This window comes from Oculina patagonica, chromosome 7 (assembly GCF_052425735.1).
Source record: "Oculina patagonica isolate OP01 chromosome 7, crgOcupat, whole genome shotgun sequence".
NCBI lineage: Eukaryota > Metazoa > Cnidaria > Anthozoa > Scleractinia > Oculinidae > Oculina > Oculina patagonica.
Window position 1 is genome coordinate 28,926,935 of NC_135764.1, and position 27,146 is coordinate 28,954,080.

Sequence of the window (27,146 nt, forward strand, 5' to 3'; positions counted from 1 at the left end):
GAAGGAGCGTAAAACAATTATATGAGCGCCCACTTAAGAACCATACACTGAGCAAATTCTGTATTAAATTTGTGTTTTCCTTGCTTTCTATTTAGTCTTTTTGCAGTTTCTTATACAAGCAGTGTGGCAGAGACATTGGGCCAGGTTCAAAGCACGATTTCAGTGTTTTAACGTTTCAGTGAGGATTTTATGTTTATATTTTCTGTCTTGCAGTTTTGATGTCGAGTCGACTAATCTCAAACTCCGCAAAAGATAAGCAATAAAAACTCTCGAACAATTTTGTATCCTAAGTTATAATTAGTGTTTATCATGATCAGCTTTCGAACAACCGCGGCCCTGTAGAATATCAAAATAATGAAGAAGGACATTGCAGAATTTCAAGCCAATGATTCTACGTTTTGCACCTAAATAGAAATCGACCAAGTATACAATCGACCTCACTTTATTAACCTGATTTAGGTAATCTTATTAGCTGCTCAATGGCCAGTGCTTCACTTGCCGCAAGAACAGTAGCCTGTTCCAGGATCTCGGTTTGTGTGCAAAAGCGAAAAAAAGCGGGCGAGCGCTGAAAAGTCGAGCAGGGAAGAAGGCGAGTGGCGCTCCTTTCTCGCCTTCTTCCCTGCTCGTTCTTTCTTTTCTCGAGAGCCTGGAACAGGCTACAAAAGCAGCGCAACAATTCGTTTCGAAACCCGAATCGTTTTGTAATCACTTGTTTAGTTTACATTGTCGTCACAAAAACAGGACTGTATGAAAAGGGAACTGACTTTATTTTTTTTTCTTTATTGTTTCAAGATCAAACAAACCAAGAAGATGCCTCGATTGTAAAACGTGAAGACCGTAAGTAAAGCAACGATACATTTTATATCATTCGCTTCGATAAAATATAACAATATAACTAGCCATGTATTATTACTTTCTCTTGATTATATCTATTACGATCGATATTTATTTACTAGTACCGTGCTAGGCTTGAAGGTTTAGAAAACCTTAGTTTCAGTTCATTCGTCGTACAGTTATTTTCCTATCTACCCTTTCAATATTTGTTCAGCTAGCCAATGAAAATTGGTGGCAAGTGATGAAATAAGCCAATAAAACCTCGGGACAAAAGTAAGTGACTCATGAAAAGAGCGGGAAAACTTGGTTTCGATTGGCCGTTAAAAAAAGACTTAAGGTAATTCACGTGAAATAGAACTGCTCATAGATTTCCAACCAAACTTTGCCGGTTGGTTGTTTACCTAAAGGGAACTTAAATTTTGAAATATAAAAAGGGGGGTTACCTATTTGTTTAGGAGCAGGAAGACCTTGTACATACTATATACATGGTGTATATCATCGTATAGATCGCCTTTTATAGTTTTTAGTATATTATAATGTAAACAGCTTTTAATACTTTGTAATTCTTGTTATATATATATAGTTTTAATTAATATTGTAACAATACACGTAATTCAGTCCAAGGACTGCTAAGTGTTATAGTTTTTAATAAACGATTCTTCTTCTTCATACAAATCCTTGATAATTCCTTTGCGAGTTCTGGCAAAGTACACTTTTTCGGTGATAATTGATCTGTATTCATTTTATAAAAAGCATTTGATCGCTATTCTCGAACTATATATATGAGAGAAAAAAATGATAGGTCACCGTACTCGTATAGGAGAAAACGATGATTTATCTCTCTTGCAATCCAAACCGCATAGAAAAAAGCCGCCATTTTGTTTGTGCGCGCGCTAATTACGTGTAAAATTCTGCGCAGTAAAGATGCGCAATGCAATACTAGGGAATCACCTTAAGTAAGCATACTTTCATAAGTGGTGTGGTGTTTTCACTTTTAGCTGTGCCCGTCGCCTTCTATCCTCTTAACGGAGAATTTCAAGCAAACGAGAAAAACGATCGACAGCCGAGTGGAACCTTAAATGGAGTGGAACTAGCAGATGGACCCCACAATGAGCCAGAAGGAGCCTACCAGTTTTTTGGCAACGCCGGTAGTTACATCGAGTTTCCGAATGATGGAGGTCTTGACACCCGTAACTCCATCACGCTGATGTGCTGGGTACAACGCGAAAATACAGAGGGACCACTGTTCAACTACAGGAAATCTGGGCCGTGGGGAGTCCATATATGGATCGTTAACTCCAGGTTCTTCAATCGGATCACCAAATACCCAAATCATGCGTTCGCGAATGCTATATTGACAGATGATCCTCTTGACGCTGGAAGGTGGTATCATGTTGCTGCCACGTACAATCATAACACCGGGGAGAACTCGATCTACGTTGACGGAGTTTTAGCTAAGACGCAGAATATTGGTACCGGCTTCCGGATTGCAACGAATGATACCGAGGCGCGGATGGGAGCTAAGGACGGTGATGGTAGACATTTCAAAGGGAACATCACTCAAATGAAAGTTTACGACGTTGCACTGGACGCTGACCAAATAAGGGCTGCGATGAAAGGTAATCTGCAAATTATTGAAATCTCTGTGGTTGTGTTTTGTGACTTCCCTTTACATTTTTGTTTTTTTAAAGGAGCTATGATACAGGAACTTCGCCGATTTTTTGAAGACACACGGAAACAACTTGTAAAGTTAAGCCTTAGTTTTTCTAATTGCAATCCATTTCCATCCGAGCCATCGCGGCCAAAGACACTTGTTAACAGTTTCAGTGCTCTCATATAGATAGCAGTTTTTTAAAAACATGGACTATTATTTTTTCCTACGACACAAATATAAATTTTGGCTGTTCAAAAATCTGGTAAATTCTGTGACATAGCCCCTTTAACGAGGGGTATGAACGGGTAAAATAGGAGCAGGGGTTTGGGCCAATTTTCAATGGAAAAATGAGATTTGGATCACTGGGACTGGGAATCACAAACAATTAAACAGTAGAACTTGGACGTAATATTTCAAACACGAGAGGCAGTGTTTCATCGGGATATCCAAACACCGAGAAGAGAGTTGAAAATACGACGCGCAGCGGAGTATTTTTGACGAAATTCGAGGTGTGTGGATAGCCGATGAAACACTGTCTCGAGTATTTGATATATCTTCTCAATCGAAACAAAAACTACGGAGTAAACGGAGAAATAAAATCGTAAAAATCTATGCTAATTAAGATCGGGTATCCAAACCACCGTCACGGCTATGATTTTTTTTGTTTTAACTTGATGAATTATTAATGAGTTTGAGAATTGGATTTGGAAAATCGGGAAAACAATAGACTGGGAAATGGAATTTGGGCCAAATTTGGGCTGGGAAATACAGCCTTAATGGGTTCCTTATACATAATCAGTTTGAGCCAGATAGGCTCATATAACACGTATTGACCTGAACCGAAACGAAATAATTTTTTTTGACTAAGCAAAAGTAAACCTCTCAAGCAACCTTGCAAGAAAAACTGATTTAGTTAAAACAGACGCCTGCTAAACACTCTTAAATTGTTACCGTAAAAGCTCTTTTCAGCCCCTCTGGACGAGTGGGTTTTTTCAAGACTTTTGAGGAAGGGAGGGTAGGGGTTATTGGAGAAGAAGGGCTTTTTTCAAACCACATAACAGTTATGGTAACAATATTAAATAGATTTAGCCAAGCCTAAAAGCGGAGCTCCCAATTTACTGACCAATAATAGAAAAAATATAGCACTTGAGCCCGCGATCCAATGTAAACCATTATTTGATCAGCGGTAAACTTCAAAAAAAAATTCGACCTCGATGAGTTCTATATGTGAGCCTGCGATATGGTCATGTGATACTGCTCAGCGAATACCCTGTTTTGACAGCTGTCAATTGACCATGACATGGATGTCCAATATCAAAGATGTAAGCTGGCGTAAACCATAACCATGCGTTATCCATATGGCCGCCATATGGCCACCATATGGCCGCCATGTTGCGCGACTTCGTCGCACGCGCCCGTGAGCCATGCCGCTAGCCATGATGACCATGAAAAACCAAAAGCATGGGTTCTGTTAATTTTCTATGGGTATGGGGCTCCGCTCTGCGGCCCTTCGGGCCGCTGGGAGCTCCGCATAAATTTTGGCATAATTTCTAAAAGATGTGACCACCCCTAGCAACATGATATGCTGTTTTAATGAACACAGTCGACAGAGGACTTTGTGCAAGGCTACGAAACTTCCTTGCAACTGTTTATTGCATTGTCACGCAACTGTCCATTGCGTTGTCACGCAAGTGTTCATGATGTCGTCACACGGTTAGAGCGTTACACTCCGCCGGACCAAGATTTCCGTAACCTAAAATCTAGTAAAAAATGTTATGCCGTATTTCTTCCAATAATCGACCTCTTCGAATAATTACTACCTTTTATAGTGAAAAATATTTAAAAAATATAACCTGCCTCAAATAATCGTTCAATTTTGATGCAAAGATACCGTCTATAAAAGATGTTTCTGGTCTTCCTCTCTCAACCTAACCCCCGAGCTCAGGCTACTTGGCAAATAATAAATATGAATTTGTTTTTTCCTTGGAAATCCAAGAGGAGATCTCTTTTTTTATTCAATTGCTTAACACCACATACACTAAGAAAAAATTACAGGTCACAAGGGCAGAACTTGAAAAAGTCAGCCTAACTTTTTTCAAGTTGAGATCTAAAATTCCTGATTGCATCACAATAATATTACTTGTTTATAGCTTCAGTACACTGGCATAGTAATTTCTAACAAAACTGGACCCACTTTTTATAAGTTTCTATACGTCTTTAGGCTCTTGAATTTTTTAAGTGAAGCTCGTGACAGTGTCCCCTTAACGAAGGAAGTTTTCCGTTGCATTTTCTTTTGTAGAGATAATATTTGCCCAATAATAATACTCAAAGAGAAATCTTCTTCTATTTCAAAAATCAAGGAGGAGGAGCTCCACCTAAGCCATGTGATAGTTCCCCCTGCCTCAACGGAGCGACATGCACCAATCAGGGAGACAGCTTTGAATGCGAGTGCGCTGAAGGCTTTGAAGGAGACACTTGTGGACAAGGTGACAAGTTGTAGCTAGCTGTATTATTAACCTGATAGTGACTTGAAGTGGGAGAGCTTAATGCCCCCCGGGCTCCGCCGTCCCTGTCTTAGCCCACTTCTACAATAAGCCACCTGTCTGGAAATGACACTTTAATTTAATTTTCATTTTAGGAATAAGGGAAAACCGACCCTCAAAATTATTGGGATAAGGGATAACGCAAGATAAGAGATAAAGAAGATATAAAGATTTGAATTTTACAAATCTTCTAAAAATAGTAACAAAATGGCGGGAAATTCAAGTTTTCAAACTCTATATCTTTAAGACGGATTGAGCTTTTTCGATATTTTTTTCGCATTTCACTTTATCTCAGCAAGGTCTTTCAGAATAATGTACTTTTTGTGCCATAACAATAAGATGAAAATTTTTCTTCAGCACTGTGACGTCATTTTCCCGCCAAAAACCGTTAAATTCAAAAAACAAAAATCATACGATTGTTTGGGATAAAAAGTTCTATCATTGTGCTAAGTTTGAGTTCAATCGGATAAAACAGCAAAAAGTTTTTCCGAGAGTGCCGCTTCAAGCGCTCTGCTGGCCCGGCGTGTTCCCCAACATAGCGTTCTGCGCGCAAGTTTTATTTGACTCCCTTGCAAGTCTCTCCTGTCGCTTGAAGGGTACGGATGTTACTAATTCCTTCCATTTAGGCAAAACCTTGCTTAAACGGACTTTTTCAGGGGGATTTCGCAGATTTTTGGTCTAAACTGTTCTGGAATAAGTGGTAGGTAACTCCACCCATGAAAAACAATATTCGCATCTTTAATGACAACAAAACCATTATCTTTGAACATTTAACTGAAGATGTAACCTTTATTTGGGGATAGAAATCAAATTTCGGCTATGAATATCGATTTTTTTTTAAAGGCGCGCGGAAACAACTTGTAAACGTTGGCTAACGTTTTCAAATTGCAATCCATTTCCATCTGAAGCCAAACGCGCTTTTAAACAGTTTTGGTGCTCTAAAATAGCAATTGTTTTAAAAAATGGACCATTATTTTTTAGTTTCCTACGACACAAATACAAATTTGGGCTGTTCAAAAGATCGTTTAAAATCCGTGACATAGTCACTTTAAGTTGAAATCACTTTTATTGTCTAGATGTCGATGAGTGTGCACATAACAACGGAGAATGCCAAGACATCTGTGTGAATACTATTGGAGGCTACTACTGCGCATGCTCAGATCCACAGTTTAGCGTCGCGCCAGACAACCGCCACTGTATTGGTGAGTAGAGCTATTGTGATTGTAGCCTTAGATTATCCTTACTGGTAACAATACATCACAATTAGTGTTATTTATGAGAATTTAGCAGTTTCTCAAGGCAGTATTCCGTATTTAGTTGTTTCCTTTGTGTCTTTTTATAGTATTAAGGAAACAAATTGTATTGATGTTGTACAAAAGAGGATGGCATACACCCTCCCTAGTGTGTTGTACGAACAGAATTAGACTCGGTCATTAGTAGGAATTAATAAAGACAACTAATATAAATATATTGTCTTCGCAATTGTACAAATACACGACAACCACTTCTCGGCAATGTTCGAAAATCTTCGGGACATCACCAGCAATTTTGGGATAGTTTCGTGTGATCTTCGGCAATCATAAAGGTGGAAGATCTCAGGTTTCTTTCAACTGTAAAACTTTTTTCTACCTCTATATTATTTGCCTACTACATTGCAGCCGCTTCTTATATATTTGAAAAATAATTAATATGCTTTATGTGCGCACTTACCTACAGAGATAAATAATTGTTTATGGTTTTCGTCTTTATTTCCAACAGCCGAGGGAGTGGAACTAGACTGTGGCCAAGATGAAATGACCATCACTCTTCCCAAGTCCCTCCTCATGGGTCTTGACGTTGATCATATCAGGCTGATCGACGTCCACTGCACGGCTACTGAGAACGAGACTCACTACTTCCTTCATACAGCGACCACCGAATGTGGTACCATACTCAAGCACACTAATGACCACGCTGTCTACAGTAACATGGTGTCTGAGATTCCAATCGAGGAGCATCAAATAGTGACCCGTGTGCGCGAGGCTATGATCCCGTTCCACTGTTACTACTCCAAATATGGCGTGGTGTCTTCAATTGGAATCTTGCCTGCTAACAAGAAGGTTATTCTGTCTTCTAAAGGATATGGAAAGTTTACCATTACTATGGACTTGTTCCGGAATCCCAAGTAAGTCTAACCTTGACAGAAATTAACATCACTCTTACTCCTCCTCCTCCTCTTCATTCTCCTACTCCTGCTACTCCTACTTCTTCTACCCTCCTCCTCTTTCTCGTTTTCCCTTCTCTCCCCTGTTCCGGAATTGTTATCGACCTCAGCTCATCATACCAACTCTAATCTTGGTAACGCTCGCTTTCTGTTCATCCTCATCTGGTACTTGCTTCTTCTTATAACGCTTTTACAGTACAAGTGCTCAGCTAATATATCAAACACGAGAGACAGTGATCATCCGAATATCCAAACAACAAGAAGAGATTTGAAAATACGACGCGCAGCGAAGTATTTTTACGACATTCGAGGTGTTTGGTCAGCCGATGAAACACTGTCTCAAGTTTTTGATATATCTTCCCGATCAAAACAAAAACTGTGGAGTAAAAGGAAAAATTAAATCCTTAATAGCTATTCTAATTAAAGCCAGGTATCCAAACGTTCTTCACGGTTATGATTTACTGTTTTTTACTTGATGCATTATTAATGAGTTTAAGGAGAAGCTTTAAATTTAAGATATGATGATTGTTCTTTTTTCTTTCCCCCAGTTTCATTGCGCCATACTCCCAAGACGACTTCCCGGTTATGTTTAACATCCGTGAGCGAATGTACTATGAGATTAGAGTCGATACTGAAGACGATCGGTTGACAATTCTTGCCTTGGAATGCTATGCCACTCCTTCTCAGGACAGGGATTCACAACCAAGATATGACGTCATAAGAGACGGGTAAGTTTTGCCCTTAGATTTAATCTTCCCCGGTATGTTAGCAGAATTCCTCATCGGCTCAAATTCCCACGGAGAGCAACTGTCAGAAACTTTGGTGGGGGTGTGTTCATACCCTATTTAGACCAAATTCAAATTTATTCAAGTGAAGAGCCTTCCGTCGACGTGGCCCTCGTTTTAACGTCAGCTGAAATTCCTTCGTGAGATCTTTCGGCGCTTTCCGTGCGCTTATCTCTGTTAATTATGCTATAAAGGGCGGTTCTAAGTCTAGAGATCTTGGATAAACCACAGTGTGTGATCATTTAACTGGGACATATATTGAGCAATAAGCGGCATTTTCGTATGGCGTTGTTTGTTTTACAAAAGCTTGCTAAAATAGATTATTTTTGTTATTCGACTTGGCCCCCATTCGGAATAAAATAATTAACACGACGATATTTTATTTCCACAGATGCTCAGTCGATGATGACGACACACTGAAGTTCCATCCCCGCGCTGACCCGCAGTCGCAGCGCTTTAGCCTGGAGGCCTTCCAGTATGTCAGCAAGCACCCTTACGTGTTTTTCCACTGCAAAGTCCAAATCTGCAACACCACGGATCCTAACTCAAGATGCGCGCAAGGCTGCATTGCTGCGCGAAGGCGACGAAGCGCAAAACCGCTTCCTGAAAGCGCGGATGATACCTATGCTCTGGCCCAGGGCCCTCTCACACTGGACCGCGAGAAGAGAGAGGCAGAAGCGGACGAAGCGGCTGACGCAGATCAGAGCATGCGCGTCGCCCACAAAGGTTAGTTGCAAGGCGACGACATTGTTTTATTCACGTACAGTTCAGCAGTTTTTCGAACGAATGTGGACGAAATCCAGAATAGCCTTGCTGTTGTGGTATATTACGCATTTTAATTGGTTGAGAAAATGCGTGCCAGCTTATTGACCAATCAGTTGCGTCCTTTTTCCTCCCGTTTTCCTGCGCTTTGCGTCGGGTATGTGAATTGGCTTCAACTTTTTTTATTGGTTAATAGTTGTTTGCATACGTTGTCATTGGCCATTTTAAATTGATTGATTTGGTTCTGGGTTTCGACTCTGGCTCGCTATATAATCACAGCAAATACCAATAAATACCAATTGTATTTTGCGAATTCCGTTTAACTGGTTAGTGGATGTTGTTGGAGTTTATTAACTAATCACTGAAATAAAAACCATGAACTCAAGCGAACACTAATAGTAAGACACCTGTAATAAAGATAAAAATCTGGCCCCAGTTGTTCAAAGGGTGGATAACGCTATACACAGGATAAATCGTTATCCGATGGATAGCGAAGTAGGTTTTCAGATGACACTTATCCACTGGATAGCGATTTATCCGATGGATAGCGTTATCCACCCTTTGAAAAACTGGACCCTGTAACGAAAGAAATGAGACGAAAAACAAAATGAAAATTGAAATTTAATTTGAAAATTAATTTCATTTTGCAGGTATGAACCTTTCTGTCGTTGCTGCGTTGGCAGTGGTCATTGGAGCATGCGCAGTGGGAATGGGTTATATGGCGTGGCAGAAGAAAAAGGGAGCAGCCACACGCCAGTTCATACCGCTTTACGAAGACCTGCAGAACTGAAGACTTCATAACCATACTTGCTTTGTTTTTCCATTGTAATTTTCTTTGATAATGCATTTTAAACTACAAAATACCAAATTGTTACTATAGGTTAGTCGTAGCGGTAACAGTACTTTTGTACGTAAAAAAAAACATTTTTTCGATGAAAAGCCATTCTGATCTATTTCTTAAAACCGTTGAACATTTTTTATTAAACGGTTTGTAAGCTGACTACAACAGAATGATTTATAATAACCGTAGCGTATATTTTTCAGTATAATCTTAATAGTTTGTTACCATGGCTTGGTTTAAAAAAAAGGCTCTAGTTTTTTATTCAACTGTCTCTTTTAATTCAATGTACATCTTTTGGAGATGCTCCCAAGTCCACTCGAATAATTTATTATTTTAAATTATTTTCGTCTTAGTAAATATTTATTGTGAATTCAAATCACTCACTATTGTAAATCACTCTTTTTGAAATTTTCTCATAGCCTTAATGTTCGTTTTTCATTAATTCAATTATCATAGCCTCCTGTGGTGTTACTCAAAATTAATGAATTTTTACTTTTTGAAAATAATTTTTTACAAATAAATGTTATTGCTTCTGAAACAATTTGGTGAAAGCTCACGAATTTTTTAACGGAATAATAGCTGCAGCTTTCTTATTTTAGTTTCTAAAAATGTTGCACAGCTTTTGAATTCTATAATTCCCATTGCCTATCTTCTCTCATTTGTATTTTTGGTTTTTCAACTGGTTTAGTGGAGTTATTATCTTGCATAAAGGAGTAGTAATCATCTGGCATTTCTGTTGAGGCATTCAGGCAGTCTATATATTAAGAACACGTGTCTTACTCAAGAACAGAACATAATAGTGACGAATCTTTTGACGAGCTGTGTTTTTATCTCTAATGAGGAGTAAAAAGTTAACCCAACCGTTTTATGCTCAATCTAGTGAATAACAATAGAAATAAATCGATCTGTATATTTTTTTTGAGAAAGTACGTACGGTCCTGTATTTAGCTTAAACTGGACAAACTGTCTACTAAGTATATAACCATCGCTCTCCAGAATTTTTTAATGTGCAATAGTCAAATTCTACGACGTACACACCCAATAGAAAACAAAGTTAAGTGGACAAGTACACCAACGGGACTAAATAATAAACAGGGAAGCATGTAGTAGTGTTCTTGAAGTTCACGTACAGTGCTCCTCGTGTAAAGATTGTTTTTTTCTGTTCTCTTCCTTTCCGCGATTTTTTGAGAGTAATAAAACCGTTTGCGAGGACATCTATGAGTATTCTGCGCCTTCTCGCTCCCAAAAGCCATATTGTTCGTTTACCCCTTGGATTACCCATTCTTCAAAGCGACCCTCTACCCAGGTTCGCCCTCTTGAATTGCTTGCTTCTGTTTACAAATGTACTAAAAAATGCATGAAAAGTTTTCTCGACTGGGTTGGTGTGTGGGAGGGGGGGGGGGGAGCGGGTACTCAAAAATCTTTTTAAGAGAAGCCTCCGCCCGGAGGTCCAAACCATTACCCTTTTATATAGCATTTATGACAGAAACCTAACCCTTTCATATACCATTGATAGAATACAGTACCCCTTTTTCATGAGTACAGTAAGCATACTGCCTCTCATTTGTTAACTTTTCACTTCAATGACCTCGTAAAATACTTATACAGTAAACTCTCTTTTAACGGACACCTGGTTATGGTCCCTGCCGTTTTTCAGTCATTTTACTGTAAGAAAACTCTCTGTAAGACGGACACCTCTCTAAGACGGACAACGGACACGCACAAAAAGTTATTTTTAAGTGAATAATACTTCAAAACTTGTTATCGACATATAGCATAGTAGGTCAGCGCCTTTAGAATACCAAAATACCGCTAAAACGCATTACTTCTTTTCTTAAACTTGTATATGGGCACCAAAATTTCAGTTTTCTACTTACAGTATTAGCGTTTGTTATTAACAAACAAGTTGAATTTCTGATATTATTTTAGTTCCACTTAAAAGGTTTTGCTAACGTAAGCGACTAAAAACAGACGGCACTCGTTGTACATAGCCATTGAGCTTCATCGTCTCAAAATTTCTGGTGTCACGTTACCTCGACTCTCTATAAGGCGGACACCTCTCTAAGACGGACAGTTGGGGCCGGTCCCGACGGTGTCCGTCTTAGAGAGAGTTGACTGTAGATGAAAAGATCCTTTTAAATACCTAAATGAGAGTCTTCCTTCCTTTTTCTATACTCCAGCTCTTGAAATTTCTGCTCTTTTATATACCTGTAAAAGGTACCCCTTTCGAGCGCAGCCCCCCCCCCCCCCCCCGTGTACTCCCCTATAGGGAGTAGCCCTAGGGGGGAGGGCTCTGTATGAAGAATGACCCTCCTACTATATCATAGACAGTTGACTAGCGTTGGCTGGACATTCTGTTCTCTGTGGCATTATACTGTACTGACGAGGACTAAAGAGTCAGAAACAGCTGTCTACAGTTATGCATTCTTGACTCTTGGATTGGTCTCTATCATCAGTATCATGTCTCTGCCGCATTAAGTTTTCTACGTATAGTTCGATCAGCCTTGCAGTTTTACGTTTCATGTATATCATGGACAGGCTCTTTGTTAGTAGTAAAATTATGAAAACAGTCTTCTTTACAAAGTGAAGAAATGAAATTGTAATTAAAGAAATTGCAAAAAAAGAAATCCAAAAAATTCTGTCTTCAACGGGATTCGAACCCGTGGCCTCCGCGATACCGGTGCGATGCCGCTACCAACTGAAGTATGGAAGCCACACATTGGGAGCGAGGTCAATTTTGAGTTTATACTTTCCCGTGAAAGGAATAGAATGACTTAAAGTATATGAATTATTTCATATACTTTATTTCACATAATTTACGTCAGTCTTCTTTATCTTCAAAATGTACTGGTGGTTAAGTTTAGCTTTAAAGAGTAAACATTTAGTCTGTTTGCTTAGTTTTCCGAAGTACATGTAACTAAACATGGCTGTTAACACTTCGTCGCGGATTTCGTGATTGAACTCATGCGTCTTTGATAATCTATTTTCATTCCTTTGTGTTTAACCTGGCCCTGAAATGGATCCGTGATGAAAGTCACGATGAAAGTAAAAAATATTTCCTTCTTCCATTGTTCTTTGTTGAGTGGCACTTACACCCGAGGTTTTGATATTGAAAGCAAAGCCATTCATGAAGTAATGGTGAAAAGATCAGGTCAGATCAAACATTTATTTCTTTATTATTAGAGACGGTAGCTTATTGCAAACCATATATCAGGGTACAAATAGCAGAAAAAAATGGTCCTTTCATGTTTTATGGCTGTTTAGTAACACATTTTCAAAAATTTCTATTATCATAAAATGTAAATGTGATGGATAAATTACTTCAAGGTGTAACGTCACCAATTCATCATTTTCACAAAATTGTCATAATCTACCATTTACGGAGTGGGGGCTTTATTAAAGAAATTGAACTTACAGGGCCTTAATAGACTAGGAGGATTAAAAGGGAGCGAGTGCTTAGTGGAGCGGTACAGTATATTTGATCGCAGTGTTATTTTCAAATAATGTGTATGTATTTTATTTTTCTCTTTTTCCAAGCTCTGTTATGAACAGAGAATGTCCAACCTTCGTCCTTTTTTGCGGCAATTACGATAATCAATCTTTTGGGGGAAAATCATTAAAGGAATTTTATAACGAGTTGTGTTTTGATTTCTCCTAACCTGTGAACAGACTCCGGATTAAGGTTTCGGGCGAGAAAAAAGGGTCGGTGAGCATCTCTCCCCAGGATACGCTCAGCTCGCTCGCTAGCTGAATTTTTTTCGCACTCACTTATCTTTTTCGCTCTTATCCCAATCGGCTACCTGTTCAAAGGCTAATTTCTTGGTGTTTAGTTTTTGGGCACGTATAGTACTCGATCTTTTTTCCCTGGTATACAAATGAGTGGGACGATTAAATGCAGAGGGCCACACAACGTTAGGAAGACTATGGCACAATTGTTGTCGGATCTCACGTAGCTTGGAGATGCATGTACTAGAACTCACTCGAGGTGTATAAAACAGTAATTTTAAATGCACGGCTAGTACGACGACACTTGTGTTGGACAATTTATTTGGCCGATAATTTATTTGTTTCACTGAGCACAGGCAGGCCAGCAATAATCCAAGGCACAAGAAAGCAGCCACTGCAGTCCCTACTCATTTCAACATGCCAGGGCACTGCACATCAGACATGTCTCTAGTTCCTCTTGAATTGCTACCCACTAAAAGTACTTCTCGTCGCAAAGCAAGAGAAGCATATCTCATAGACCGAGGCAAAACTCTTGAACCTAATGGCCTCAATAGACGCTCTGAACAGTGATATGTTATATCTTTAGATCGTTATATGACAGTTAGCTTTAGTTTATTATTATTTTTTATTTTTATTTATTTTTTATTTTTATTTTTATTTTTATTATTATTATTTTTTTTTTTCATCTTTTATATATTATTAGTGCGTGTATTTTCTTTATACGTATATATTACACCCTCGACGCTGTATTTTATGCTTTTTCCTTATATGGCTATCGTGTTACGTATTATCCACTTATATACTTTAATTTAAATTTTAGGAGCCGTTAAGTTTTATCTCACTCCAGCTCTGGCCCTGTAGAAGACTAGTTGACTAGTCGAAATATCGGCCAAATAAATTGTCCAACACAAGTGTCGTCGTACTAGCCGTGCATTTAAAATTACTGTACAAATGAGTGTTCATTGGAGACCAATGAAGAATCGGGACACAAACCAAATTCCACCACAACATCGACAAGGCAAATCAAATCGACAAAGTTGGATCTTTGAGCATAGCGGCTGACCACATTATGTAAATCACACAAGACCATGAGCTGGTACTTCAGTATTATTACATTCAATCTGCTTTAAAAATGTGTCCAACTACAATTTTAATTTTGGCGTTAATCGATATCAAGATTCAACTAACTGAGTTCTTTTCAGATCGCGCCACATTTTTCAGTTCCATGAGCCTCTCAGTTTTGTATTACTACGGTTAGTGATTGGCTTAAAAATCTCGCGCCACTTTTTTAGCCAATCAGGAGAAAAACCAAAACCAATCGTGACTCACTCGCGCACGTTTTCCCGCGCTTCGTGCCTGCGACATGTATTTGCTTAAGTTTTGATTGTCTGTGTCCTTTGTGATTGGCCAGAGTAATTACTTTGGTTTTGGTTTTACGACACTCAATTGAAAACTGCTCTAAACATTGAATCAATCGAGACAAACGGAGTGGCTGTATAAAACACCCAACTCTAAACTCTCATAGCAGCCCTGAGTTAGATCGCGATCGTCTTCTTTTTAGAGTAGCACAACCACTGATATTGTTATAAAACACCGTGCGTTTGTTCTTTAAACCGCTGAATTCCAATTATTAATTGGGAACTTTAAATTTAAAACCAAAGACAGCAAAACAAGTGGAATTTTTTCCTTGTTTGATAACCTTTGACCAAGTCTATTCTTTTGCCATAGAGAATGAAGGTAAAAATCAAATGCCAACTTACAATGGTTTCAACAACCACTTCTTTGATTTTTTCATCAAGTTAGACGCTGTTGATGGAAATAAAACACTTCATACTTTTTGCTCTGAAACCCTATGCGAAGAGCTAACAAGTTCAACGTGCGACGGTCGCTAAATCAGCGAAGCATGCATTTTTTCCTTTGTCACGTTCTTTGTCACGTTCTTGTATGTATTTTTATATTATTTTTACATATAGTAAACAGCGCTTTAGAATATTTATAGTTTTAGCGCTATATAAATGTATAAATTATTATTATTATTATTATTACCCACAGCGCAACAAAAGAAACCAACTATGGCCTCTGAACGACTCATCAATGGCATGCCCCTTGCCCAGTCGTCTTTTTCGTTTCATGTTAAACTTCGGAGGGAAAATCGTGGTCCAAAAGATGCTTAACCAAAACATTACATCGTGTTTTAAGCCTTGTCATAGGCAAGTTAAAGGAGATGATTGATGCATCATTTTGTACATAATCTACGCTCAACAAAGACTCACGATGTGCCACGGTTGACATATTTTTGAATATTTTTTTCAACGTGTGAAAGTACTGAAACACAAGCTGCGACATAACCTTTTATTTCTGTGCATGTAACTACAAGTACAAGTTTTTTTTAGAAGAACAAAAACTAGCCACGTTTGTTCAAACATGACAAAATATTTTATGTTCCCGAATACCAGGCCGGTAGACTATTGCTACAACTAATTGTGATTGTGTTAAACAAACGAGTACTTCAAAGCCTTCATTTATTTGTTAAAATGAACATTTGCCAGCTGACGGCGAAATAAAGTCTTTCAAACTTTACAGCTAATGTAAAATAGTCTAGAGGATTTGGATTCCTTAATTCCAAGTACAGAAGTTCTGTTCTCTATATTTCAGGTTATCTGTTTCGCACAGGATTTAACTTAACGCCCTACTAATTTTTCCTGTTTTCACTGTAATTGCCGTGGCCAGGGGGCTATTATAAGAGCACAATAGAGTACTTTTAACCCCAACCTTTTTTCCGCTTTCTATCTGATATATGTGCGCATAAAAACAACTTTTTAATTCCATATAAAGAAAAGGCAATGCGGAAAAAATTCATACGTTGTTCAGGTGTAAGCTGAGCAACTCTTTCAGACGTTCCGAAGACGTTGGCAGGCCAGCAACATGAAGAAGCAAAGTCTGTTATTTTATGCCATTTGTCTGCTTTTTGCACTTGCTGCAAAAGGATCGCAAGATTCTACGTTTGAAACTCAAGACTCTCTTAGTTTTGAAGGTAAGAGCTATCATAATATTTAATTAACAGAAGTTGCGAGCCCAGCAAATTGGCTACATTAACACAAAGACGCTAAATGAATAGCCATCGCGAAAGAGTTCAAATAAGATAAAAAGTAGCTATTAATTTAAACACTGGAAATGAGGGAAAAGAGAAAAGCGAAATGGGTCCGTTTATTATAAAATTGGCCCTTTCTTCGTAAAACGGTACGAGGAATATAAACTTGTACAAAAACTTCAAGTTCTTGAAAAAGTCAATAGTTTCAAGTTTTCACTGTTGTTTTAAAAACAAGTTATCGAAGTCGGCAAACTCCGTGAAATCTAAACTCTGTCTGCAACGAAAAATAAACACACATGATTCTGGGCCAATATTTCTACATTCGCTCTAAACGCAAGGAAGTAATGAAGAAATGATCTTTTCAGTTACCAATTAGCAAAATCGCTTCAAGATTGCGATCAGCAATGAATTGTCTCACATCCGCTTGATTCTTTAAACGTTTTGACAAAATGGGTCTTCGTTTACAAGCCTTTTTTCCTCCTCGGCAATTCTATTTTTTCCAGGATTTACACTTATTAAGGTAGTGTGTAGTTAATAGTACCGCGTTTTAAAACACTCAATTGCTTTCATTTGGAATCTACTAAAAGCCTGACAATGCAAAACGCGTTATAAAAATAAGAATAAAACATTTTTTGGCAACAAACTATGCATATACTGTGGTGAAATTTGCAAACCATGCTAAGCAAAGCGGAATGTATTTAACTGTTCCGTTTGTTTGTGTGTATTCAGTGAAAGTACACACTTTGCGCCAGCCAGTTCAACCAATATCACTCCGACAATTGTACCTTTTCAAAACTGAGTGACAAGCTTTTTAATTCCCCTAACAATATCAGTACATTGCTAAGCATATAAGTGGTGAGAATTAACCGAATGATCAGCGGGTGAACAGCGCTTCGATTTACCATCAAACCTATCGAACAATTATCAAAAGAATAGTAAATATGATAGTCGATAAAGCTCTAGAAATTATAATGTTTTGTGCTGGGGCCTCAAGAGTTATTTTTCTCGCCGACAGTAATTACCTCCAATTGGCCGATAGCTCGAAGCGTCATTTCAAGAATACTTAATTTTTTCCGCCTTGAAAAACAAAAGTCTGAAGCAAAAACAAAGGATTTTGAATTAAGAATTCCAGCATGATTTTAAAAGTGTAAGGGAAGCTGTTGTTCCAAACAGGAAAACAATTCTTTATTGACGTCTCTATAAATGTATTACGTTAAGAAATCGAACAGTCTCAACGCAGGCTTTTTGTGTTTCTTTTGTTTGCAAAAAAGGAAAAAATCTATCTTACGTAGTGAACAAATTAATTCAAAAGTAAAATTACAGTGAAAACCACTGAATAAGTTCTGCATGAGAAACCCGGACGGTCTTGTTACGTTACTGATTTCATATATTTCAAGTGATGGAATTCTTTAATGGAACAGTTTACTGACAGCTATGCTTTTTATACGCATTGTTAACAGAACTGATGAAAATTTTGTTAGAGGAGCAAACTATAAGCATAATCTAAAAACCGCTTCTAGTTCGCCTCCCCTCAGACATTTCGTCTTCTTCAATTCAAACATCAGTTAATATATGAAAAAGCGGAATTGGTTTTGAAAAGTGTTCAGAAACGTAGTGTGTCATTGAAGTTAACTTTGCTTTTAAAAGGTTCTTTTGAAGAGTATTGGACATTTATTTTAAAGTTAACCCTCTTAAATTTTTACCGTCCGAATGTTGGAAGGTGGGAAGCGGCGGTGACCCCTTTTCTAAGAGTTGCTTTCCCAAACTAACAACACTTTGAAGCTGGACAAAAAATGAACCAGCAAATGAACAATATTTTAGTAAGAATTGAAAGAGATATAAGGTCCCATTACAAATGCCGTTGATTCGGGATTAGTTCAATTTTATTTCTGTTCAATTTGTTAATTCAGACCAATAATAGATTAAGCGTGCAAATAATAAATTCGTGAGCTCATACATGTAACTTTGCATTTTCAGACACAATCAATTTAAGTGTTAAACTACCAAAGTCGGCTTTTAAATGGAAATTAAATGTCATTAAGATTACGTTATAGAGAAAATATCAAAAGTTTTTCCTGTTTTATGAACAAAAGCACAATGGCTGGTCAGTTTGTTATGACGACCAGGAACAAAAGATACGTCATCAAAGGAATTTTTTCCTGTTTGGGACAATTCATTAATTTCAATCTTTTTTATAAAGTAAACCACAGACAGGCCATCAATCTTATTGAATACTGTCTGGCTAAAAAAAAAAATAATGACAAATATTTTTATGTTATTAACAAAATTTAGACTTTGAGCCGTAGTTCTCTATAAGCGAGTAGTCAATGAGGCGCGGTCCAGCTGACTACCGTTTATAGCTAACGAGGGCGAGTTGTCTAATTGCTTTAGAACACAATCGTATGGATAGCAATCCAAAACCTACAAATTTATGTATTTTTAAGCCAAGAATCACGAATAATTTTTCCTTTCATGAACAAGGCTTGCGCGAGGGTCTTTCTACCAACGAATATTCTCGTACCTCGAGTCCTCGTTCCTTTCTGCACAGGCTTGACAGAAAAAGCAACTCTCGAAAGTTCCGTTACACGATCAAATCGGATTGGTTTTGAAAACAATAAAAATGGCCGGAAGTGAAACACCAAAAAGCTCGTTGGTCATGCTTTTGAAAGCTAAGCTTGTGCAATTCAACTGGAAGTCCAATATTTTAGGACTTCAATTTGGAACCTTCCATGGTCGCTCGTTTCCCGACCGCTGGTCAAAGGGAACGAAAACCCTGGTAACGAGGATGATCAACGAACAGAAACAAGAGAATTTGATAGAAAACAGCGGGAGAACCAATCAAATTATTAACAGGGTCGTAACCAGGTATATGGGATCAGGGATCACAGCCTTGGGATCGGGATCACAGCCTCGGGATCGGGATCATGGACCCGGGATCCCGGGTCACAAGTCATGGGATCTGGATCGGCCAATCAGATGGGATCAGAATGGAATCAGGGATCAAATGTTACCACATTTTGGGGATCAGGGATCAAAATTAAGAGCTAAAATTTGGGATCAGCGATGAAAAAATATACCTGGTTACGACCCTGTATTAACTATTTGCACGAAATGTTTAAAACGTTACGTTTAGAGCGTTAGCCTGCTCAGTAGTGAGTGTTTCACTTGCTGCAGAAGGAGCGCAACAGTTTTTAATGATAAATCGCTTATTTAGTTTACATTGCCGTCACGATAACAAAACTGTATGAATTTTCTTTATTGCCGAGACTGTTCATAGTCCCAGCCACAACCTTCATATGGTTCCATATGTGGCTGGGGTTTAAAGAAACCTTCGGGTTCGCCTCTGGAGTAAACGGCGGGGTCGACGTTCGTATGTGAGACCCTTACGCCTGGCTATGCCATGCTGTCCATGGCTGCCACTCCACGGGTAATAGGCTGTGCGCATGCTTACAGGTCCTAGCCAGACCGTGGAGATATGTCGTGTGACCATTACACTTAGTGGTTTATTTTCTTTATTGTTTCTAGATAAAACAAACCAGGAAGATGCCTCGCCTGTAAAACGACAATACCGTAAGTAAACAGTGATACATTTTATTTTCATTCGCTTCGATAAAATGAAATGCAACAAGACCTTTTGAGGTGGACAGGGCTTATTTTAAACCATATATCAGTTGGGAAAACATAAAATTTGATTTTGGCATAATTTTAAAACAATATGGTCTGCTTCCAGCATAAAATGCTATTGTTTTGAGCACAGTCGTCAAAGGCTATGTACAAGGTTTCGTGACTTCCTCGCAAACTTTCTTCCAATGCAACTTCCTTCCTTATTGCATTGTCACGCAAGTGAGCACCCAGATTCAATCAGGAATACACCCATTTTGTTCAAGTCAATAAATCCTTTCTTAATGCATGTGCTTTTCTTTAATTTAGATAATGCATCCTCCGTTACCATTTGTGAGCACGACAGAGACACCATAAGCTGCCCAGAGGGAGAGGTAATCAGGGTGCAGCACGCATCCTACGGCAGACATGATGATCACACCTGCCCAGATCCGAGGATTCTCACTACAAATTGTCATGCTGGGAATTCCCTTTCCATTGTGAAGGCCAACTGCGACAACCAAGCCAGCTGCAATCTGTTTTCAAGCAACTCAGTATTTGGAGATCCGTGCGTTGGAACATACAAGTATCTGGAAGTCGACTATAAGTGCATTGGAGGTAAATACTATATTTCCACCAATAATCGACCCCTTCGAATATTACCCCCTTTGGTGAAATATTTAAAAAAGACAACCTGCCAGGGCCCCTATGGATACCAGCCTCGTTGCTGAATGAGCTACCCTGGTAAAATAAAGTTACTGACTGACTGACTGACTGACTGACTGACTGACTGACTGACTGACTGACTGACTGACTGACTGACTGACTGACTGACTGACTGACTGACTGACTAACTACTTATTAACCGAGAGTGAGGTCTTTACGGGAAAATCTCAAACTGAGGCCTTGCCGTATTGACCGAGCGATAGCGAGGTCAATGCGGAAAGGTCGAGGTTTGAGATTTCCCGTAAAGACAGAACGTTCGAGGTTAATAAGTTGTTTATTATATGGCTTTAAAAAAGTTGATTCAAGCGGAAATGACCACTTTACATCCGGTGATGCGCGCGCTTGTCAGTTCATTCATTTGAAACTGCACAAGTCAGATGAACTAACGCGTACTCCGTCAAAAAATATATTTAGTTTCGAGACAAATGATTACTATACAGTCGTGAAAAGTCAATCAAACAAGTCATTTATAGTTGTGTTACAGTTTGGCAAGGTAACTTTCGTCGACATTCTCAAAAGTCAACGGCCAAACAACTTCAATGCATAGAAAGAAGTGCTTCAAACGGCCTCTTTGTAAAAGCAAAGAAAATGCATGTAGCGGAATGCACTGTTCAGAATTTTTCAGTCTTCGTCGTCACTCTCGATAACAAATCCACGACTTTTGTGCAATTCTTGTATGATCGTTACTGGGCCGTTGAAGATCTGAAACTGGCAACCAGAAATACTGCTGATGTTTGCTCCAGCAAAACCCGCTCGGCTGTTTACATCTGACGCTCCTGGAAGTTAGTGAAGCTGGTTTAAACTTGCTTGTGTTACAGCGAGGGAATTTGTTGATGCTACCGCTTGACTGCGAGAACTTTACGAAACATCTCAAATTTCTTATATAGAAGAATGTTGAATGGAGATTTGCTATCGGAAAGAAACGACTGAATGCTTCGCTGTAATCGTTAACTAGACACCGTGTCATCGAGTGTCAAGTTCGCCCTCATCGCCATAAATTTTACGGACATCTTAGTTGAAAAACTTTCCTAAAAAGTGATCAAGATCGCCAGCTGGAGTCAAATATAACTCCCAGTAGTTATATTTGACGATATATAACGTTGAAATGTTTTCATGTCACTGGCAGTTTTCTTGGTTGTGTTTTTACTTTTTCGCTCTTTGATGAAAGTTTCAGTTTCTTCTTGGCTATTTCCTTCGCTCTGTCCGGCACCATCTCGTTCGTAATTTAAAGCTGTACTTTCACTTTTTCCCTAAAATTTAAGCTCGTCAGGGTAATAGAATTCACCCTCAGAGTGTTCATCGTCACTCGTCATCTTAAGCGGCAGCAATTTTCAGTAAATAGAAACAATGTGGTCTTTGAATTGCATTTTGTTATGTTTTCAGTTTCTAATTTGCATAATCCGTAATCGGCCCGTGGGCATTACGGGAGAATAATGCCCTTGCGCTTAGCCAATCAGAGCGCGCGTTATATCGACTCCAAGCACTTGCCATATAATAATAAATAATAGTCCACTTTTGATACAAAGATAGGCTTAGGGCGGGCGACGACCAACATTTTACGCTACTTGGCAAATAATAAATATGAATTTGTCTTTCCTTAGAAATCCAAGAGGATCTCTTTTTTTATTCAATTTCTTAACACCACCTACAATAAAAGAAAAAATTACGAAACATAGAACTCTCACAGTACTTTCCTACTTACACTATATATATACTTACAATTAAACTAGCAATACTAACGACAAGAAAACATTAAATTACAACACAAACAACTACTTGCACCATTTTCGCACTTATCTATATAAATACTTACTAATACAATACTTAAAACTATTATTACTTTAATTGATGCATACTTAAACTAATTCTACTAATTACTTAAACTAATTTGCGAAGATTAGCCTTGGCCTCACAGATGTAAGCTAATAACTAAATTGATTCAGTTAATTTTAATGAATAGTTTAATGATCGGTCAAGGTGGTCGAAAATTGGCATTTTTATGGTGTGTTTTAATGTTGCTTCTCCTACTCGCTATGTAGAGCTCGATGCTGAGGACCCGCTTTAACCTGGAATAAAACCGTTTTAAGGGACACGGAGATTTTTCTGCAGTTTCGTAGAAAGTACTAAAATTGGCGAAGTACTCTCGCTCGTACACGAAATGCGCCTAGAACATCAAGATAAAGATATAAAAGTAAATTGTTGTTGAAGGAAGTGGGAGCCGCTATTAGTTTTAAGCTCTTTTTTAAGGTCACAAGGGAAGAACTTGAAAAAGTCAGCCTTACTCTTTTCAAGTTGAGATCTAAAACTCCTGATTGCATCACAATAATATTACTTGTTTATAGCTTCAGTACACTAGCATAGTAATTTCTAACAAAACTAGACCACTAATTATAAGTTTCTATACGTCTTTAGGCTCTTGAATTTTTTAAGTAAAGCTCGTGGCAGTGTCCCTTAACGAAGGAAGTTTTCCGTTGTATTTTCTTGTGTAGAGATAATATTTGCCTTATAATAATACTCAAAGAGAAATCTTCTTCTATTCAAAAATCAAGGAGGAGGATCAGGAGGAGCTGCTGAACCATGTGATAGTTCCCCCTGCCTCAATGGAGCGACATGCACCAACCAGGGAGACAGCTTTGAATGCGAGTGCGCTGAAGGCTTCGGAGGAAACACTTGTGGACAAGGTGACAAGTTGTAACCACCCTCTCTCCCTCTCTCTCTCTTCTTCCGCTGTCCCTGTCTTAACCCACTCACAGGCAGACAAGTCTCTGTGTTTGAGGCCGCGTGACGTAAGCGTCACGGTATGCGCTATTTGATCCCATACATTCACTGTAATTTGTCTTTTGTGTTTTTATGGGGTTTTGAGGCCGTTAATTTAGCTGGGGGCGGTGACTACTATCGAAGAATTAACGGCCTCAAAACCCCATAAAAACACAAAAGATCACACGAAAGATGAAAGGTAAGTGAACTTTTATTTATCTGGCTTACAGTAGATCAAAGTTTGGGATGAAAAGATGCGAAATTCAGTATTTTATGGAGCATTTCTCACGATCAGTTGACTCAAGCGGAGGTCAATCGTTACAAATTACAGTGAATGTATGGGATCAAATAGCGCATACCGTGACGCTTACGTCACGCGGCCTCAAACACAGAGACTTGTCTGCCTGTGACCCACTGCTCTAATAAGCCACCTGAGTGTAAATGACACTTTAATTTAATTTTCATTTTAGGAATAAGGGAAAACTACCCTCCAAATTATTGGTATATGGGATAACGCCCCCCCCCCCCCCCCCTCCCCTCTCCAAACAGAGCCTCAGACTTATCAATTAGTAAGTTGTGCCAGAACATAGCGTTTTGCACGCAAGTTTTGTTTTACACCCCTGCAAGCAATCTCGTCCTCAGAGTCCCGCGATCCTTTTGCTCTGCGCCAGGGATCGGGAACTTGGACTATTTTGAAAGCCCGCCACAAAGGCGTCTTAATCTGATTGGCTGTTGAAAACTTCTTCGTTTCACCACAATCTCTAGCGCACGCGCACAATCACACTAGGATTTCCTGGTTCCAGTTTTGATTCGTCCAGAGCCTTTGAGTTTCCCGACCGCTGGTCAAGGGGAACGCAGGGTCTGGGGGCGAGATTGCCCTACAAGTCTCTCCAGTCGTTTCAAGGATAAGCTTCGAATGTTGACAATACCTTCTATTTAGGAAAAACATTTCTTTACTTGAAATCACTTTTATTGTCTAGATGTCGATGAGTGTGCACATAACAACGGAGGATGTCAAGACATCTGTGTGAATACTATTGGAGGCTACTACTGCGCATGCTCAGATCCACAGTTTAGCGTCGCGCCAGACAAACGCCACTGTATTGGTGAGTAGAGCTATTGTGATTGTAGCCTTAGATTCTCCTTACTGGTAACAATACATTACAATTAGTTTTAGTAATGTGAACTTAGCAGTTTGTCAAGACAGTATCCCGTATTTAGTTGTTTCTTCTGTGTCTTCTCATAGTATTAGGGAAACAAATTGTATTGTTGTTGTACAAAAGAGGATGGCATGTACCATCTCTAGTGTGATATAAGAACAGAATTAGACTGAGCCATTGACCATTCGTAGGAATTAGTAATGACAACCAATATAAATATTTTATCAGGCGCAATTGAACAAATATACAACAACCACCGTTCGGCAATGTTCGAGAGTCTTCGGGACATTAACAGCAATCTCAGGACGTTTTCGTTTGATCTTCAGTAATCATAAGGATGGAAGATCTCAGGTTACTTTCAACTGTAAAACTTTTTTCCACCTCTATATTATTTTACTGCTACATTACAGCCGCTTCTTATTTATCTGAAAAGTAGTTAATATGCACTATGTGCGCACTTATCTAAATAGATAAATAATCTTTTAATCGTTTTGTTGCTATCTTTAATTTATTTTCAACAGCCGAGGGAGTGGAACTAGACTGTGGCCAAGATGAAATGACCATCACTCTGCCCAAGTCCCTCCTCGTGGGTCTTGATGTTGATCATATCAGGCTGATCGACGTCCACTGCACGGCTACTGAGAACGAGACTCACTACTTCCTTCATACAGCGACCACCGAATGCGGTACCATACTCAAGCACACTAACGACCACGCTGTCTACAGCAACATGGTGTCTGAGATTCCAATCGAGGAGCATCAAATAGTGACTCGTGTGCGCGAGGCTATGATCCCGTTCCACTGTTACTACTCCAAATATGGCGTGGTGTCTTCAATTGGAATCCTTCCAGCAAGCAAGAAGGTTATTCTGTCGTCTAAAGGATATGGAAAGTTCACGATTACTATGGACTTGTACCGGAATCCCAAGTAAGTCTAACCTTGACAAAATAAGCCTTACTCTTCCTCCTCCTCCTCTTCATCCTCATCCTCCTCCTCCTCCCTTCCTTCTCATTTTTCTACTCCCCCTCTCCCCCTCTCCCCCGCTCCCCCGCTCCCCCTTTCCACCTCCCCTCAATCTGTCCTTTCTGCCGTGCCACTAGTCAAGCCAACTTTAAACTACGACTGGGAATAATTTCATCACGCGTTTTTCAAAACGATTACTCAACTTTTAAAAGTTTTTTTTTGTTAAATAAGTGCGCTTACATACTGTGCGCTCTAATAGAATGCCCAGTTGGCTGCATAAAATTTGTATATAACATTGGTTCTCACTAAGCTTAATATAAAGTAACGGTTATATACGGCAGGCTTAGCTTTGAATGGAATTGTGAGGGTTAAAATTCACTTGTTAATTAAACACGTTCGAGTGTTTCAGGTTAGAAATAAAAGAACCAATGTTTAACATGAAAAATAATACACCCAGATGATGGCAATAATTATATCGAAAACGTTTTTTCGTAATGTTTTTTTTTTTATAGTTTTAAGCCTTGTATAGTAATCACAAATAATACAATCAATGTCTTCAGTTTTTTGCATTGGGGTTACTTTGCATTATCGACCTCAGCTTATCATACTTACTTTACCCTTGGTAACGCTCGCTTTCTGTTCATTCTCTATTTTCCAATTGCCCATAATACACTTTGTTTGCCCCCCAAATTTTGCATAAACTATTGTTTTGGAAATATGCAGTCCTCCCAAGAGAATTTGAAAACAATAGTTTATGCAAAATTTGGGGGGGGGGGCAAACAAAGTGTATTATGGGCAATTGGAAAATAGAGAATTCTCATCTGGTACTCACTTCTTCTAATAACGCATTTACAGTACAAGTCATTCAAGTAGCTTTCAGATATGCTGATTTTTCTTTTTTCTTATTCCCAGTTTTATTGAGCCATACTCCCAAGACGACTTCCCCGTTATGTTTAACATCCGTGAGCGAATGTACTATGAGATTAGAGTCGATACTGAAGACGATCGGTTGACAATTCTGGCCTTGGAATGCTATGCCACTCCTTCTCAGGACAGGGATTCACAACCAAGATATGACGTCATAAGAGACGGGTAAGTCTTGCCCTTAGATTTAATCTTCCCCGGTATGTTAGCAGAATTCCTCATCGGCTCAAATTCCCACGGAGAGCAACTGTCAGAAACTTGGGGGTGTGTTCATACCCTATTTAGACCAAATTCAAATTTATTCAAGTGAAGGGCCTTCCGTCGACGTGGCCCTCGTTTTAACGTCTTCGTAAGATCTTTCGGCGCTTTCTGTGCGCTTATCTCTGTTAATTATGCTATAAAGGGCAGTTCTAAGTCTAGAGATCTTGGATAAACCAAGACATATATTTAACCAAGACATATATCATTAGCAATAAGCGGTATTTTCGTATGGCGTTGTTTGTTTTACAAAAGGTGAGCTTGCTAAAATAGATTATTTTAGTTATTCGACTTGGCCCCCATTCGAAATCAAATAATT

At 38.9% G+C, this 27,146-nt stretch overlaps 1 protein-coding gene across 6 annotated transcripts in view; it reads left to right on the plus strand.

The window, feature by feature from the left end:
- Window positions 1-27,146, plus strand: part of LOC144660588 (ZP domain-containing protein-like) — a 40,940-nt gene that overhangs the window by 12,461 nt on the left and 1,333 nt on the right. Inside the window, exons 2-9 of one of the 6 annotated variants that reach the window (XM_078521248.1) lie at window positions 793-837; window positions 1,833-2,453; window positions 4,849-4,974; window positions 6,108-6,233; window positions 6,790-7,195; window positions 7,783-7,962; window positions 8,411-8,745; window positions 9,432-10,836. In XM_078521248.1, coding sequence (XP_078377374.1) covers window positions 793-837; window positions 1,833-2,453; window positions 4,849-4,974; window positions 6,108-6,233; window positions 6,790-7,195; window positions 7,783-7,962; window positions 8,411-8,745; window positions 9,432-9,571 — 1,979 coding nt within the window. In that variant the 3' untranslated portion in view covers window positions 9,572-10,836. Of the gene's footprint in view, window positions 1-792; window positions 838-1,832; window positions 2,454-4,848; window positions 4,975-6,107; window positions 6,234-6,789; window positions 7,196-7,782; window positions 7,963-8,410; window positions 8,746-9,431; window positions 10,837-16,203; window positions 16,383-19,964; window positions 20,010-20,369; window positions 20,658-23,314; window positions 23,447-24,502; window positions 24,629-25,203; window positions 25,610-26,557; window positions 26,738-27,146 lie in introns of those variants that run through there. The other 5 variants (XM_078521245.1, XM_078521249.1, XM_078521244.1 and 2 more) reach the window with 5 other exon arrangements.